Source organism: Sturnira hondurensis, unplaced genomic scaffold (assembly GCF_014824575.4).
Source record: "Sturnira hondurensis isolate 20B ecotype Veracruz unplaced genomic scaffold, ASM1482457v3 Scaffold0004786, whole genome shotgun sequence".
Taxonomy (NCBI): Eukaryota; Metazoa; Chordata; class Mammalia; order Chiroptera; family Phyllostomidae; genus Sturnira; species Sturnira hondurensis.
In genome coordinates, this window is record NW_028077417.1 from 633,954 (window position 1) to 653,125 (window position 19,172).

Consider the following 19,172-nt stretch of genomic DNA (forward strand, 5'->3'; position numbering starts at 1 on the left):
ACAGTGGGGAGAAGGGTTTTCAGAAACTACTATAAAGGACACCTGGACAAAACCAAGGGGGAGGGTGGAAGCAGGGGAGGGAGGTGGGTTTGGAGGGGGTGGGGGGAGAAGTAGGGGGAAAATATGGACAACTGTAATTGAACAACAATAAAATAATTTAAATTAAAAAAATTTGAAATCAGGATAAAAATAAATTAAAATTAAAATTAAAAATAGTACTGTATAAATGTCATTTTCTTAGTTTTGACAAAATACCATGGAAATATAAGATATTAACAGTGGTGGAAACTGGGTGAAGAATAATATGGGAACTCTTTTACTATTTTGTAATTTCTCTTTAAATCTAAAATTATTTGAAAATTAAAAGTCTATTAAAAAGTAACAATAAAGCCACCATCAAAGACTGTTTGAAATCTTAGAATTTGCATATTGACATAATATAATAATAATAAAATCTCTTCTTCATCTTAAAATGCCCCTACTCCTTTATTAATATTCTTCTATAAACAGAATTCATGCTTAAATACAACCCAGATTATATTTTATTTTTTTTGATAGGCAGCAAGTTTTAATAAGGGAATTTATATACATATATGAAGATTGTCTTCAGTGGCCACAAGATGAGTAGACTTCTACACACAACCACAAAATAGTAAAAGTTTATATAGAGGCTTTAACTGGATAACCCAGATTTTAAATTGAACACACTTGATGCCTCCCTTCACATGCAAGACGGCTTTGTAGTGTCAATTAAAATATTAGCTTGTTTCCTAAATCCTTCTGTAACTAACTTCCTGAAGACCCTGGAAGGTAATTCCAATATAGATATATCTTCTTTAAAAAAGAGGGCACACATACAATTTTTCAAAGTCAATGATGTGACTTACAAGTGGTGGCATTTGACCATTTTGGAGCATAAACTGCATCTGCTGAGCAAACATGGCTGCGGCAGTCTTTTGTTGAATCAGATTGTTCCGTCCATTAATTTCCAGCTGTGTTTTTAAGTGTGGAGGAGGGTGAAGATACTTGCAGTTGTCTCTAGCACACCGACCCTAAAAGTGAAGAATTAGACAAATTTTCATTAGTGTCTCTAAAAATGTAATATGACTAAGAATAATAAAAGTGCATCAAACAGTCAAGAAAATTGAGGGAGCCCCAGCTGTTGTGATTCAGTGAATTGAGTGCTGGCTTGAGAACCAAATGATTGCTGATTCGATTTCCACTCAGGGCGCATGCTTGGGTTATGGGCCAGGTCCCAGTAGAGGGCATGCAAGAGGCAACCACACATTGATGTTTCTCTCCCTCTCTTTCTCCCTTCCTTCCCCTCTGTCTAAAAATAAATAAAATCTTTAAAAAAGTGAAAAGAAAAAATGTTATTTATTTAAATGATCATGTATTGAATAAAAAATTCTATTGATTTTATATTGTTCCACTAAAACCTACTTACAAGCATACACATGGCCTCTCAAAAGAAGTAACAGCAATTTTAGAACTACAAATTATATGTACCAGATTGCCTGGTTCCTACAACCATTAGAGACCTATTAAAGGCTAGGAACTATCTGAAAGAGCTACATATGGGGTACATCTAAATAAAAGGAGTATCAGCCAGATGTCAGCATACTAATGGCAAATTCCCCACTTTCTTCCTTTTAGAGTTCTATCTTTATAAAAACAAATACAGTCTGCATTATTTTCTCCTTCAATATTGAACCACTTATGAATATTGATATATATATATATATATATATATATATATATATGAAGTACATCTTTAAAATCTTGTGTACAAGTTTTAATTTAAATTTGGGATGCAGACAAGAATTTTTTAAGTATATAATAAACCATTTCCTGGATATATTGAAGGCAAAATTAATGAGGTTGAACAGAGACTCCATGCACAGGACCAGATAAGTACACTCACCCCCATTGTAGTCAGCACTGATATACATATACAGGGCAATAACTTTGGAGCAAATCAGCACTAAGTTCAAATAGGCAGGAAGGTGGGAGGAGGGAGGAATAATTTTCTTGTGTATCAGTCTCAAGAAAACTTTCAAATTGTGATCTTCAAAAGATGAGTGGAGAAATAGGCTCAACAATCACACCATTATTCTGAAAGAGTCCACTAAGATAACTTGTTTACTAGAATCACTATGTTTAGGGCTGAAACAGATTTTAGGAACATCTTGTGCACCTTTATCTTATGTAGAAGAGATGAGGTGGCTTGCTCTAATTAACAAGCAGCACAGTAAGGACAGGAGCCAAGTTTTGAGATTCTCTCTACCCAATATGGATTTTCAGTTCAAATGACTCTTCCTTTGTAAAAATCTTCCTGAGCCCATCTCCCCACCCCCACTACCATTTATCTCTCCCTCTTTTGTGCCTCCAGCTGCACCTTGTACTCAGTTTTATGGTTGAACTTATCACTGTGTACACTGTGATAAATTGTTTGCATGCCTATCTCCCCATTAGACTTTGAGCTTATCTAAAGGCACGGTTATATCTTCCACATCTTTGAATCTCCAGGAATGTTTCTTATGCCTGGTTAATACTGGCCACTCCATAAAAGTTTGCTGAATGAATGAATAAACTTTGTGAAAACAATCTTGCAGGGCTTAACACTAAGTCTGCCTTAGAAGCCTAATTCTTTCTCTTGCTATTTCTTTCATAAGGTCTTTTATCTTCCTCCAAGAAGAAGATCATAGCCAACACATGACTGAGGTTATTCCTGGTTGTTTGTTCCAAATGAACCGTTATTCTATTCAGGCCCAGAAAATAATTAATTTGTATCTTTTCTTTTTTTTTTTTTTTTTTTTGCTATGAACATATATTCAGAGGTGTACGTGACCATATGGCTGAAAAATTCTGGTAATTCAGTATCACTGAGCCAGAAGTGTCAGGAATCCATAAGGCACACAGAAACTAACTCTGGTCTAATTCCAAGAGTATGTAGTCACAAGAACCCCCAGGATATGGGGCCCCAAAGAGCTGAGTAAGGGAACCTGCAACAGATTATATTTAAAGAGCATCTAGGCCTGCCCAAGGGGAGCAGTGCATTTCCGGGTCTGGCTTAGAATACACAGCTTTCTCAAGCTGTTCAACCCCCACCCTACATTTCTCTGAACAAGCTGCAAGTCAAATTCCCAGAAGCTACTTAGACAAAGGTGGAATAACTGGCTTTGGGATAATCACATAGGTGGGGCCTTCTTGTGGATCACTATTGCATATATTGACTTCTTACAAGAAAAATGTTCCCCTGTACTTCAAGACACACATTTAGCTGCATTAATATTAAACATTTACTTTGATATAATCATGAGCTTACATTTTTTACTCGAAAAATTTTGAAGGGTTAATAACAAAAAGTTATACTTGCTGTTCACAGTGAAACTAAGCCTGCCTCACGACTACTCCAAATATGCTTCTTGCCCCCTCCCTAATCCCCCGCTGACCTAATCAAATACCTTCAACCACTTTAGAAAAATATTAACTGAATATCTGTTCAATAGTAAGCTCCTCAAGAATACATCATCTACATTTACAAAACAGCCAATTAGAATGAAATTAAAACCCAGAGACAATTGAAGTATACTGGTACTAAGTTACCAAAAGTCAGAGGCATTTCTGATGGTAAGTATTCATGGAAGTTGTCTTTAAAGTAGTTAATGGTAGAACATAAAATGTCATTAAAATATAGGGGAGAAAAAGGAAAGAAAATAATGGCATTAGATTTGGTATTCCAGGAAATAAAATACACATAAAATCATGCAACTTCAAAATCTACTTACTACATAGAATTTGTTATGAAAAAACATATAAGATTATTTCTTTCAGCCCTTAGTGAGTTAAATCTCCTGCTCTTAGGGTTCTCTCACTTCCCTTTTCTAGATACCCAATCCAGTCACCTACCAAAGCAATTTAGAACAAAGACAAAGGGGACACCAGCTACTTGCACTCTTTCTTTCCAGCTAGGGCTTCTCCCTAGAACCCTGGCTAGGGTCGCCAACTGTATCAAAAGAAAATACAGTACTCCCAATCAAATTTGAAATTCAGATAAACAATGAATAACTTTTTAGTATAAGTATGCTCAGTACAATATATTATCTCTCACCCCTCTCCCTATTTATTCTTTTACCCTGGTGAATTGAGCTAAATAGAGTCAAATTCTCCAAAACTCAATTTACCTCCTTTACCTTAAAATTGTAAGCCGCCCTCTCCATGGAATCAGCCCAGGTTCTATTTGGCCTTCAGTTAGTTGCCCAGAGCAAACCAGAAGGCACGCTCAGTCCCAGCTTACCTGACCAGCTACAAGGAATTTAAGGAAGTTGACTGTTGGGGAAAGCAGTTTTTTATTCCATGGCTCCTCCCACAAAAAGCTTCACACGGCTCCCAACCCTGTCAGCCACTCAGCTTTCCCACTCGAAGTGGTGCAAGTGTATATTCAAATGACTTTGATGCCTGCCAGAACTCCTCCTTTAGGTTAGGGCAAAGACAGGCATGGTGAGTGACCACCAAGTCTAACTACTGACTCTAAATTTTTACAAAATTTTTGAACATATAATCTACTACAGGAAGAAGATAAGGGTTTTATGTTTTTAAGGTTTTTACATGGGTGTGGAAAGGTGAGGAGGGCAGATGAACTTTTTTCAAGCTTCTCTGTGGAATACTAAAATTTAAGCAACAGTCCATTGAAGTCCAGGAAAATGATTCCTTAAGCATCATGTTTCTCTATGCACATGTAAAATCTATGCAGATACATATTCAAAACATGTAAAAATAGCATGAATAGCCATTATTTGCATAGATTTCTCTTTCACTCAACCTTTGATTATGCATATTAAAAGACAGGGAGAAATAGAGGGGCATGGTTAATTCTAATGAACAAAATAATATGTTCAGGAAAAATGGCAATCCATAATAGCTCCACTTAACAGAATATGTATATCACAGAATGGTAATTTTGAATATTTAAGAATTAGTTTCTAGACAGAACCTTGAAATTATTTTTTATTCATTAAGAATAAAGACTTCTTTGCTTGAATTATTAAGGATTAAGAATTAGTACAGTCAGAAAGAATGAAATTATACTACATTCAATAAGTTTATACGATAGTAAACATGTGAGATCATAGAGGTCATTTAGTCCAGAATTTACCAGAGTATGTACCACAGACCACTATTCCCAAGAAGTCTTAGAAACTGCGTTTCCTGGTTAAGTACTTGGAAGAAATGGCAAAATATATTTCTCTTTTGGAGGCTGACAACCCACCAGAGCATGATAAAGGTTGTCTCTTATCTGTCCTACAGTGAAAAAAAACCTGCTTACTCTTATTAACCCAGCATTTCCCAACATAGCTTAATCACAGAAACTATCCCTCTTTTTTCATAAAACACCTTTTAACATATCTCATTAGAGTATCCTCATGAAAATACTGATCTATTTCAACTCCCTTCTACTAAAGTTCAAACCAAGCCCTGTAGCATTTTATAAGTCAAACATTTCCTTCACACTTTTCATTTCTATTTCTCCCCTAAATAGGAAAATATAGTAAACTCCAAACAACTGGATCTTCCATTCAAATGACATTTAACGTTTTTGCTTATACAGTAAGTTCTCACTTACTGTTGTTAACAGGTTCTTGGAAACTGAGCATTTAAGTGAAATGATGTATAAGGAATACAATTTTACCAGAGGCTAACTGATATAAACAAGAGTTAAGTTCGTGTGGCATATTCTGGTCACAAAAACATCACCATACTTCTAAAAAAAGACCCTGAAAAATTTCTAATAATAAACATGGAAATAAACGGGAGCTATACATACATGTAAAAAAGATGAAGAGAAAACAAGTGAGGGAAATATTTTCCAGTCTGCTTATTTTAGTTCAGGATCTGAGATGGCTGGAGCTTCTCCCAGCAGCTCAGGGCACAGGGAAAGACCCACCCTAGACAGGAAGACCTTTCCATCGTAAGGTCATTCACAGCCCACACTCACTCAGACTGGGACCAGGTAGACATGCCAGTTCATGTCACATGCACGTCTTTGGGATGTGGAAAGAAACTGCAGTTTCTGTGGAAGGAAAACCACACAAACACCACAGAGATAGTGGTGTGGTGTTGGCCAGGAATCATTTTTTCCCCCTCATCAACTTTAAAACAAATGACATTATTCGAAGATCTGCTTACTTGATTTTCCAAAAACTAACAAGATGGTGGGGTTTTTCCTATGATTGCTACAAAGAAAGATTCCACAATTATCTTCCCAACAACACTTGCAAAAGTTATAAGTTTTATAAGATATTTGCAAATGGCCGCTGGGGCTTTCTTCTTTTATTTGAATCCTTGTCAAGCAACTTCTGAAATTACAATTTCGAGTCTTCTCTGTCAAACTGGATTTCTCTGTAAAACTATGACTTCTGTGCCTTGAACCCAAGCCAGTTACCTTAGGTTTCCCATGACTTAAGGGTCTCAAGTGAGTTTTAACTGCATTAAAACTTGGGAAGTAAAGAATGTATTTGGCAATCCCCTCAATTCCTAAGGGTCTTAGCTTTGAACTCAACTTAAACCTTGGGTTTTCCACTTGGCAAAATTAAATTTCCTGTCTTTAACTAAAAAGAAAGTTAAAAAGTTAAATTTAGACAAATATCTTGCAAGCTTATAAGGATAGTATAAGGTGAGAAAGGTACTGATTGTTTTCAGATTTAAACAATTTATCTTGTAGGGTTCAGCATGCTGCTAAAAATAAATTAATAATTACAACTCTATAGCCAGACACCCCTCTACCTAAAGGTTATATAAAGGGCAGATATAGTTATTGATTTACCTCTTCATTTTGAAATTAGAGGCACAAAGATGAAAATCAGTCCCTCTTTTCTAAACATAAATCTTATTTCAAATAAAGAAAATTAGAAGTATGACATCAAAATGGCTATTTACAGGGTCTGCTAAACTCCCGAGTGTGAAATCATGTTTCAAACCCCAAAGAGAGCAAAATGTACCCACTTTTTAAAAAGTATTTTCCTCATGCTCTGACCCAACTACCAAACTAACAGCAAATGTGCAATTTCCAAATCAAAAGTTTTACTTGGTGACATGGACTGTCATTAAAATATTTTGAGGCACAGACTACATCTACATTTTGTTAATGGCAATATATTTTTATTACTAAAAAAAGTTTTATTGAAAAAAAAGTTTTATTGAAACCTTTGTGCTAACTTGTTATTAAAACTGTAGGCATTTTAAAGTATTAGACAACCAACCACTCCACCACCAAAAGCCCCAAACTCTGAATGCATTTTTATTTAAATAAAGTGTTTTTTTAAACCAAGTGATTCTTCAAAGCACCATGTGAAAATTAGGCAAATTTTGTTTGTTTTGTTCTGCAGACATAAAAGATTGCAATTTATTGTTATAAATACTTTTTCTTTTAAAAGTAAAGATCTATTCTGCCTAGCCTGAATATCTACCAAGTATATTAAGTTTCATTCAGAATGTTTCAGAGATTTGAATGGCATTGACAAAGTTCTAGATAAAACTACTATGATTACTTTTTAAAACAGATACAGGGTCTGGCAGAAGTAATGCCTGCTCGAATGTGGTTGGTAGGGTAATAATATGGGTGTAATAATTTATAGTTTTAATTTGAACATGTCACTTAAAATGTCATATGGTGTGCTTGAGTGTGACATTGTTATGTTACAGAATTACATGTTTATGATTTTATAATAAAAAGGGGTGGTATTTGTGCCAGACCCTGTATATTTTTAAATGATCCCCTCTCACTCTAACTTAGTAAATATAGTAGACTTGTTAAGCTCACCTGCTTTCAGTGAGAAGTTAATATTTGATGATGATGAAACTGTTCCTGGTATTTAAAGAACTAAACAAGGCTATCCACAAACAATGTGACTAGAAATGGGGTTAGTTTAAAGAAGATAAAATGATAAGTGGAGGTTTATGTTTTAAAATAAATCCATCCCTCAACCATAAAGTCTCATACCCTTACAGAGAAGAATGTGAAATATGACCTCTACTAAAGAATGTCTATCTCCAAATCTAAAACAAGGAAAAATAAAGCAAAGAACAGAAAAAGTTAATTAGTAATTTTAAAATCTGTTCATTGAACTCCTCAAGTCAGTTTCAACAACTGGAACAAGAGCTATTGGAAGAATAATGTGTTTGCAAGGATATAGTGTTCTTTAAAAACATATACCCTCTATAGTAACCACGTACTCTCTATGTTAACCACAAAAAGGTTTTAAGGGTCATAGAGACATTCTAATAAGTGCCTTTTTTAATTAGTGAACTCCTTATTTTAGTGAGGAAAAAATAAAACGGATCTACTCTAGCTCAATTGTGCCTTACCTGAAAATTAGAATAGAATTAGAAAGCTTCAGAAAACATGTCTTTCTGAAAAATAAAGAGTCCAGTTTATGTGTCTCTTATATGAGGCAAATAAAATTTAATTCTAGAAAAACATATTTTATGAAGTAATATAATGAAATAAAGGTAGTATAAAATATTGTGCCAAAGTTTTAAACTTATTTTTGTACTTCCCTGGCTGGTGTAGCTCAGTGGATTGAGCACAGGCCTGTGAAGCAAAGGGTTGTCAGTTCGATTCCCAGTCAGGGCACATGCCTGGGTTGTGGACCAGGTCCCCAGTAGGGGGTACATGAAAGGCAACCACACATGGATGTTTCTTTCCCACTTTCTCCTTCCCTTCCCTTCTCTCTAAAAATAAACAAATAAAATATTTAAAAAAAACTTATTTTTGTACTAAATATAACTGGACCATTTAACTGGTTTTATTTTGTTTCATGTTTTACATTGACTTTATACACTATACGAGGCCCTGTATATGAGGTTACATGACCCTTTAGAAGTGAACTAATTCTGACCATTTATGAGTGTGCTGGAGAAGAATTGTATATACCATTTTAGTTTATGTTACTTGGAATGTGACAATTAATGACATAAATTTAGAGACCAGGTTGAGGTCTCCATCAAATTATATTTCCCATTAATATCTTGAAAATGGTCATAATAACAAACCCTTTTAAGGAATTCATAGAGCTCTGTGATCAGGTCTGCATGTTTCCTTTCTCACTGAATCCACCTGAATAATAACAACTGACTTTATTATGTATTTATCATGTGCTAGACACTGTTCAAAGTGCTTTATTTACATTACCTCATTTAATCTTCACAATAAAAAGCCTTAGGAGACCAGTGTTTTACTGAGGAACTGAGGTACAGAGAGTTACAAAAACACATGCAAGGTGACAGATCTAATGTAGCAGAGCCGGGATTAGAACTGAGGTGCTTCAACTATTACCCCACTATACATTGACATTAACTAACTTGAGAAATGAACTAGTACAAATATTTTTACTGTCTGGGCCACTATTTCCCCTTTAAAATTATGACAAATATTTTACATCAATTGGCTGTTAGGAATGTCCAGAAACTATTTAAAATTTGTGGAGAATAAGATGTTTTTGTTAAGTATCTAGGGATCTTGGACAACTTGAAAAAGAATAAGACAAGGTAATTGAATGTCCTTTTTTTTTTACAGCATGTCCACCTGAATAATCACAGCTAACTTTATTGTATATTTACCATGTGCTAGGCACTGTTCAAAGTGCTTTATATGCATTAAGTCTTTCATCCTCACCGAAGCAGAACAATTAGTACCAACCTGTCTTCTTTTAGCTCAACTTTTCATTAAATGTTTGTGCAGTAGAATTTTGCCAGTTCATTTAGAAGAACTGTCATATTATCAGTAGTTGGGTCAGGAGAGTTTAAACACAAAAACTCTGATCTGACAAAAGAACAGTCCAGCAAAACCCTACGGACATAGAGAGTGGATAAAAGTGGGGTTCAGTGAAAGAGTTGCTTGTGTGCATTTTGTGACTGTCATTACTACGCTAAAAGAAGAATCTTTTAAAAACAAAGTAATGGCATTTAGAAGCAGGTTTACTCAGACCACAAATGTCTGAGTGCTGTAGCTTCAACACTATCAGAGAGAAAATCTCCAAAGACAAAAGATCAACCCTTATCACAAAGTAGTACAAAGTGTTCTTCTGAAGCATTCCATTCCACTAAGAGCACAAGCAAATGAGAATTCACAAACGCTACACATACCACTTCATAAAAGACTACAAAACCAAAATCTCAGTAGTAGTTGAGATTTGATTTAAATGAGCAGAGAATGTATATACTTTGAGATGTTGCAAAGTAGGGTGATGATTCGTGGGCCTGGGAACTAGGGTTTGATTTTTTCAATGCTTAAAATGTAGGCTATAAACAAGAGTTATGTTTATTTATTTTTTATATTGCCAATTTGTTTTTGGTTAAGTAAATAATACTAAAGACGTCACATACAAATCAATATGTGGACACATCAGGTAAACACTTCAATAATATAAACACATTAATTCTATTCAACATAACTTATCATTCAGGTTTTTCTCCACAGCTTTCTAAAAACAAGGTGTTATAGATATTTGCCGATGATAGTAGGGAACCTGGATCTTATAAAAAGTAATTCGAAAATTGAGCATGCAGAACCCAAAAGCATACTTATACTTTTAAAGACAATATGATAGAGAAAATAACATTAATAACAAATCCTTTGTTGAAATTAATCAACTGTTTGGAATCACATTATAGGCTATTAATATTTTGACTTTTCATGCATTTTCCCTAGACAAAGCAGGAATAAGTCTAAATTTTAATATAAATTCAGTATTTTATTAAAGGGAGTGCTAGACTGGGATTTAAGTGCCCTGGATTCTGATTACCTTTAGATCATGGCTAAATTCCAATTCTGTTAATCATTTTTTATGAGAATAATTTCTGTCCCTATACACCTCAGAGGTTCTTTGAATGAATAAAATAAAAAAGTGAAATTTAGTATTTTTGAAAACATTAGTACAAAAATGTAAAAATATTATATTTATTTCTCCTTATTAGTTCTTTAAAATAGAATCAGAACTGTTACTATGAGTTAAGTATTAAAAATATGACAGATTATAAACTATGTTTTACCACTTTACTTCTCCACAAGCATAATGAATTATTATATAAGTAATTCTTGATATTGTGAGTACTATAAATTTTCATGTGCCTAGAGAGGGAACTTATACAATGTTAAAGAACCAAGGACATTTCTCTTCTTAGAACTGAATTTTGTTAAACAGTTGCTGCTCCCACAGCTCAGTGGTATGATAGGTGAAAGAACAGAGGATAAAGAAGCCGATTCAAGCTTTAATCTTATCCTTGCAAATAACTGAAAAGATAAAAGAATTATTGCTCCCTTTTCCACTGGCAATAAGCCAGTACTTACTTAGGGAGACACATTTATCTAATCAAGAGACACATTTCTACCACCACAATCTTCTTACTTTAAGGTCTCTCATAATGAAAATTCACTTTAGAATCATAATGAATAAATATTAATTATTTAAAGTAAGTTTTGGAGCATCACACTTTTTAGTTGGTACATTTAAATTTTTTTATTTTGCCAAACTGGTGTTACATTTTATTTATAACATGTATTAATCAAGCAAGTGACTTTTTCCTGGTAAGTTAGGAGGATAAAACAAAACCAGTAATAGACAATGAGATGTTAATGATGCTTAAAATGCTATAAAGTAATTAATTTTAGTAGAAAGACTTGAAAATTATTCATGTAAATTGGTGAAATATTAAAAATGAATCTCATTATAAAACTCTTTATAAGTTTTTAAACTAATTTTTCATTTTTTAATTTTTATCTCAATATGCCAACCACTTAAAAGCCAAGATTGACTCATATAAATGTGAAACGTGTTTGAATGTGTAATATATATGTACATAAAATACACATTATAGCTAATACACACAATACACATTATATCTATGTATACCCTTTTATGTCCCCACACTTTTTGCATACAAAATTTTGAAAGGCCACTTGTAGCAGCTAGAAACCTCTACAACAGTGCTCTTGAGATATTAAAAAAGTTACTAATATTTCTAAATGGTTGTAATAAGAAAAATATTTTTTTCTTTTTAGCTTCATACATTTAGGCAGTGATGTTATTCTTGCCCAGCCACCTGTGATGTAATGTTCTATAAGAAGTTTCTATATGCTCAACAAAAATAGGGTTCTATGGTCAAAGAATTTTTAGACATGTTGGGTTAAACATTTAAACTGCTGTCTTTTGTGCAGTATGTTTCACAGGCTTATCTCTAATTAAGACTTCTTAGCTAATAAAGCATTGCAGTACTTCATGGGGGTGAGAGACATAACAAGCTTCTCAAGCTTTCTGGAAGATGTAATCTTCCAGAAAAGGTACCACTTTCTTTCCACCAGATCTAAACATAAATGATAACTCAAGAATAAGGCTGTTTTAAAAATTAATGTGGGAACAAACGAATGAAAAAGCATTGGGGGACAAACTGCTGAGAATTCTAAAACTGAGAAATATACTCTTTTGTTGATACTTTCCTGGACTGGCATGGTTTTCTCTAAACCAATGATTTTCAAACTTTAGTGTTCAGCAGAATCACCAGCAGGGCTTCTTAAAACAGACTCTCAGACCCAAACTTTCTGATTCAGCAGTTCTGGGGTGGGACCTGAGAATTTATATTTCTAACAAGTTCCCCGGTAGAGCTGGTGTTGCTAGTCTGCCAACAACTCTGAGAAGCTCTGCTATATAGGTGTACTGTCTCATCCAACAATGGATATCTTGTTTACTAAGCATTTTCTTATGTTACTGATAATTCAATTTCTAAAAGATCAAGTGATTTCGATGTCTTGATCCCACATCTCTGACCTCAGTAATGATGTTAGCAATCATATAAAAGAAGGCCAGTCCAAGCAATGAACAACAACAAAAAGAAATAAAATGAAAAGGATTAGGCTTCCAAAATTCTACTCTACTACTCCTCAGAAACATTTGTTTTCTGTTTACAGAGTAGTGAGTGCTATTAAATATATAAGAGCTTTGTTAGACAGGTTACTTACATTTGCTCTACAAATCTCCCCAGAGTGTTTTTCTAAATGTTCTCTATGTGCCCAAATTTAAGCAGATAAAGGATTTCGTAGTAAATTATCCTCAATTTTTCAATAAATACCTTTACTTACTGCACAAACCATACTAAATTGTAAGCATTACCTCTTCTCCTGACTCCCCACCCCCACCAAAATATGTGGAAAAAGACAAGCAAAAAGGGAAACACTTTTCACATCAACTAAGCAAAAAATCCAGTGCTGATCATGGCATTTCAGCATGGACAAACAGAAGCTGAAGTATTGATAGATTCTGAGACCTCAAAGCAAGCACTGAATCCAAAGTTCATCTGTTGTACCCTGCAGGGATGCAGTAAGAAAGCAGTACATCTTCATACAACACTATGTCCTTTTAAATGTGGAGAAACACGTCTAAAGAGCTCTAAGTATTCTTTACTCTTTTGTTTATGTTTTAAGAGTAGTTTCAGCAGCACTTGGTTTACTTGTGAATATCACTGGAAACCTATTAAAACGGAAGCCCCCAGTTTGCATTACTGGAATGCCTGCAATACATTAACACATCAAAATGAAGAAAAAAACACTGGGATAGCTTAGTAGTCTGCAAATAAGAAATCCAGAAACAGAATTATCTCCTTCTCTTGCTCTTTCTCCAGTTATGCAACTACATTCTTCCAGAAAACCTTGAAAATAACTTACGAGAAAGAAATATTTCCAGGAAGATCATTATCATAAGCCTGAAGAGTAAGAGGGATATAATGGTGAAGGTGGGATAAGAGCAACAAATACATAAAAAACATCACAAATCTAGACTAAGTTGAATCGCTTCAACTGAGCAGTAGCTCTGAGCTTTCTGAAACCATAGTAAACAGGACATGTATAAAGGAAAAACATACTGGTTAACAAGCACCTCTCTGTAAAAAGATACTGTGGAAGACATAAAGAAAAACAGAACATGGAACCTGCCCACAAGGAGTTTACATATCTTATCTCTCCTGCAATTGCAGAAGCATAAAGAATGTTGCTGGAAAAGGCTCTAGTACTTGGCTTACTGGGACAGAAATCAAAGAAACAACTGTACTTGAACAACAAGATAAAAAATAAAATAATACTCCCATCCCAGTCCACCCTCCCAGTGCTCCCCACCTCCCTCCCAATAACAGAAAACTGTACTTGAACAATAATTAAATTTAAAAAATTAAAAAAGTTAAAAAAAATTAAAAATAAAATAAAAGTAAATAAATAAACATTCATAATTAAAAAGAAAGAGATACTATGGGGTAGAAATCAAAGATGACTAGGAGTGTATTTAGTGGTGCTATTGAGAAGGAGAAAGAGCAAGGTTGATAGGACGAATAACAATTCCCTGAGCCATAATTAAGCATAGCTCTTCACTTTTGCTTCAAGAAAAGATTAGGATTTTATAGTGGAAAATGACTAATAAAACTGGCATAAATAATTGTCTCTTTTGGGGAGTCTTACTTTCTCTTTCACCTCCTTTTTATTAGTATGCTATTTTATTCATTAAATCTTCACTCTGGTTTTGTTTTGAATACATTATTATTGGAGCTGAAATATTTCAAAATGAAAAGCTTTTCTTAATAGGTGGCTCCAAACTTTTTTCTTTCTTTTTCTTTTCTTTCTTTCTCTCTCCTTCCTTCCTTCCTTCTTTCCTTCCTTTATCTTGCTTTCTTTTTTCTCTACAATCTCTGAGTTGGAAGTAGTATCTTTTTTTCTTATGTTTCCTGGTGGGTAGATAGGAAAATTGAGGGACAGAAACAAGTGAAATATGATTAAATATGTTTTATCGCTAGTACTTCAAAGATGCAGTAAATGTCATGCATCATCTGAGTGAGGTCTTCAGAATTTGGAGGAGTGAGAGAGAGAGAGTCTTCGTTTAGTTTTAGGTGTCAGTAGCCTATTAACACATGCAAGTCACAATTATATATATTATTAAAAATATTAATGACATCAGCTGAATGCTGCTAAATAGTTAAAATCATTTTAAGCTTCTTTTAAAATTTATATTAAATATATTGGGGTGACATTGTTTAATAGAAGTATGTATGTTTAAAATGTACAATTTTATAATACATTATCTGCATATTGTATTGTGTGCTATCACCATTTATTCCCCCTTTACCCTTTCCTATCTCCCCCCAACCCCCTTATCCTATGGTAATCAACATATTTTGTCTGTGTCTACAAGTTTTCTTTTTTGCTTAATCCCTTCACTTTTTCACCCAGCCTCCAGCCCCCTTCCCCTCTTACAGCTGTCAGTCTTTTCTCTTAGCTATGATATATGAATCCATTTCTATTTTTTTACTAGTTTATTTTGTTCATTAGATTCCACACATAAGTGAAACCATATGGTATTTGTCTTTCCCTAAGTGGCTTATTTCACTAAGCATAATACTCTCCATGTTCACCCATGCTGTTGTAAAGAGTAAGATTTCCTTCTTTTTTGTGGCTGACTAGTATTCCATTATGTAAATGTACCACAGCTTTTTTTATCCACTCTTTTACTGACGAGACTCTATCTGAAGAAAACTGAAGTAGTGTTGTTTACAAGAGCCAAGATTGTTTCTTTCCTTATTTTTCTAATATGTTCCAGGTAACTTTCCTGTATCTGAAAGCAGAATCAGTTGCGCAAACCTGAATCATATCTTGGTTACTGAGGACTGCTCCCAAGGCCTCAGGGTCATGTGTTATGAAAAAGAGAAATAACTATGCAGAAATGGAGAAGGAGATGAAAATGGCATAAAAGATTGAGCTAATAGCATACTCCAAGATGTAGCTAATAAGCCTAGAGATTATTTTAAAAATAACACCTTGAAATTACTTTCCCATTTTTATTTACTCATTATTTTAAAAGTAGGTTGCTTGAATTAATTTCTAGTTATTTAGGGCTCTATTAAATTTTATTTAAAATGTCAATCCATGAGCTTTCTCTATGAGAATTTTTCTTTGCCTTTCTATAATCAAACTTATTGGACTTTGAAAATATCACTACACATTCAGAGCAATAACTAGTAATTAAACTTTAAATATATTTTCATTAGACTAGGCAGTCGCCTTTTACAGAAAACCCTTTCCTGCAGATTATGACTTTATACTTGACTCAGAATGACCTTATTAACACTAATCTTGCTTCCAAGAATACCTTGATTAATAAGCTAGCCATCTGCTGTGAAATACAATTTCAAACATTTTAAGGCAAAAATAATGATCAAATATTACTGTATTATCACACTAATTACTCTAAAATGATATTTAACAATGGCACTCAGCAAAAGTTTTTAAAATCCATATTTAGGGTAAAAGTACTCAAAATGCAACAGTTGGAGAGTATTCAAGGGCATCTATCCAAAGAACATTTCTATAATGCTAAGGAACAATTAAATTCACAAAGATGAACAATCTGTAGGTCATCAAATCTAGGTTAAAATGTGATTGAATGAGGGAAGTAGGCAAATAAGTGTGTACAATTTTCATTCATATTTAAGTAAAAACTGAACTAGGAGTGAAAGTATAAATGCAGATGAAGAGATGACTGGGTACCTTACAGGGGAGCCCATATTTATTTTCCCTTTCTCAAACTGATTCAATAAGCTCATGTTTCAATACAAATGGTAAAATCCTAATATATGCTATATGTGTTAGGTGCAAAAGATAGAGTGGTAAACAAAACAGCTTCTAATGTAAAACCAAAGTAAGTATGTCAGATCAGATATCAAACACAACAGCAGTCGACTGGAATAGAATGTCAATCTCCTTTTACTTAACTACATTAATTTGAGCAGTATTTCATCTCCATCACTGGCTTTCCCTTCCCCCTACCACCAGCTAATTTAAATTCTTATTATTTCATACCTTCAATACTTAAACAGCTGTCTCAGAGGTCCCCCTCTTGCCAGCCTCTTTGCTCTCCCAGTTCATCTTGCATAGGCTGATGATGTCAACTCTTAAAACACTGTCAGATCCCTCAGGCTTACAAAATAAAGTTTAAACTCCACACTGACTTTTGAGGCTACTTCTCTGCCAACACAAGCTCTATGCTTCACAGGCTGACTTAACACTCAACTCCCCAAATACACATCAAAGTTTCCCCCCTCTATCTTTGCTCAGGGTATCCAATATCCCTGGAATATCTTCCTATTCCTTTTTCAAAGAATACCTCAAACAGCATATCTCACATGAATGCATCTTTAATCACCACAGCTGGTTGTAATCCCAGCCCCTGCCTCTCCTCTTTGACTTTTTAGTGGTTAGTTTGTACCTGGTTTATGGCAAATAACACAAACAGCTTCATACTAAGAGGTCAGGCAGGGACTATGCCTTCCATATGTTGTATTCTGCACAATACTGACCCCTGTGCTCAATGAGTAAGATATTTCAATAAATGTTTGTTGAATGAATAATTTCTTCGGGGAATTTAACATATATAGAATGCTGAATGGATTTAACAGGACTTTCAGCACTAAATGACCCTTGACATTTATAAAAGCCTTGTAGTAAACCACAACCAATAGTCCTACAAATTGAGCACTGCTGCTTGCCCTTTTATGAAGAGAAATAGAGGTAGTAGTATTCCTATGACTTCCTCAAGGCCACACAAGGAGCCCCTGTTAGAGTTATTATTACAAGGCAGCATTTTCTGTGTTTACACCACTTGCTGGTACCATGCTTTGTTTCATACACTTCCACGGTTACACCTGCAGTTCACCCAAGAAAGAGGCATTTATCAAGGCTACATTTATCAAGCCTTTTAGGGCTTCTTAGGAACATAAGATAATAACCCAAAATATATACAAAATACTATTTTTCAGCCACAAGAAATGAAAGCCTGCTCTTTGTGACAACATGAATGGTATTATGAGGGCATTATGCTAAGTGAAATAAACCAGACACAGAAAGAGAAGTACTGTATGATTTCACTTATGTGAGGAATCTAAAAAAGCTCAACTGAGAAACAGAGAGTAAATGGAGGTTACCATGGCCTGAGGACTGGGAGAAATGGGGAAATATTAGTCAGAGGTTACAAATTTCCAGTTAAAACAAGATCTGAGGATCTGATGTACAGGAGGGTGACTATAGTGAACAATACTGTATTATACACTTGAAAGTTGTTAAAGGAGTGGATCTTAAATGTTCTTACCACAAAAAAATAGAAAAGGTGAGGTGACAGAGGTGTTAACTAATCTTATTGTGGTAATCATTTTGCAATAAATACTTGTGTAAAATTATCATATTGTACACCTTAAACATACACAATGTTATATTCAATTATATATCAATAAAGTTGGAAAAATAAATTCTTCCTCCAGTTGGATACTAGCAACATAAAAATGTACAGACAAAATTTTAAATTCTTTCAGTCGTTTTGAATTTTAAATTAACTTGTTTATATATATAATGCTTTCTTGGTTAATAGAAAGTGAAATAACCAGGAAATTGCAAAATCTCTAGAGATTATATTTTCATAAAACATGGAAAAATTTAAGTTCATTTAATGGAGCATGTGATACACATAAACATTAACAACAAAAAACAACTCCTGGGATAGGTGTTCTTCAAACATTTAACAGAAGAACATAGAGCTCTTGAAGATATAAACAGCTTCAAATTGTTACTTAGATGTTCCTCTATTCCACAAACAAGATGAACAAAAATTTTAAGGCAATGTGACAATGTGGTCATAAAAATGTCACGTTAAAAAATGTAGTCTCCAAAAAGTATTTGGAAATGAGTAAAAGATGATTGATACTACAATGCTTCCTACTCAATGTATCTAGACACATACTCGTATAAAAGATAGGTGAAGCATTTAGAGTAATAGAGAAAAAGGTTTTTTTATTTGTGTTTTTTTAGATTTGCATGACACTTTATTTCTTTATTGAATTTATTGGAGTGACACTGGTTAACAAAATTATACAGGTTTCAGGTGTACAGTTCTACAACATATCATTGGTACACTGTACTGTGTGTTCACTACCCCAAGTGAAGTCTCCTTCCATTACCATTCACCTCCCTCATCCCCTTCTCTACCATCCCCACTCCTACCCTGCAGAAGTCACCACACTGTTGTACATGTCCATGACTTTTTTCTTTTTTCTTTTTTGCTCAACACCTTTTTCTCCCCTCCAGTATCCCA

The 19,172-nt window shown here is 34.2% G+C and overlaps 1 protein-coding gene across 7 annotated transcripts in view; it reads right to left on the reverse strand.

Moving 5' to 3' along the window:
- MBNL3 (muscleblind like splicing regulator 3) overlaps positions 1-19,172 on the reverse strand; it is a 126,101-nt gene that overhangs the window by 33,051 nt on the left and 73,878 nt on the right. For 5 of the 7 annotated variants that reach the window (XM_037046039.1, XM_037046040.1, XM_037046041.1 and 2 more), the window contains exon 3: positions 888-1,052. In XM_037046039.1, coding sequence (XP_036901934.1) covers positions 888-1,052 — 165 coding nt within the window. Of the gene's footprint in view, positions 1-887; positions 1,053-4,187; positions 4,327-19,172 lie in introns of those variants that run through there. The other 2 variants (XM_037046043.1, XM_037046042.1) reach the window with 2 other exon arrangements.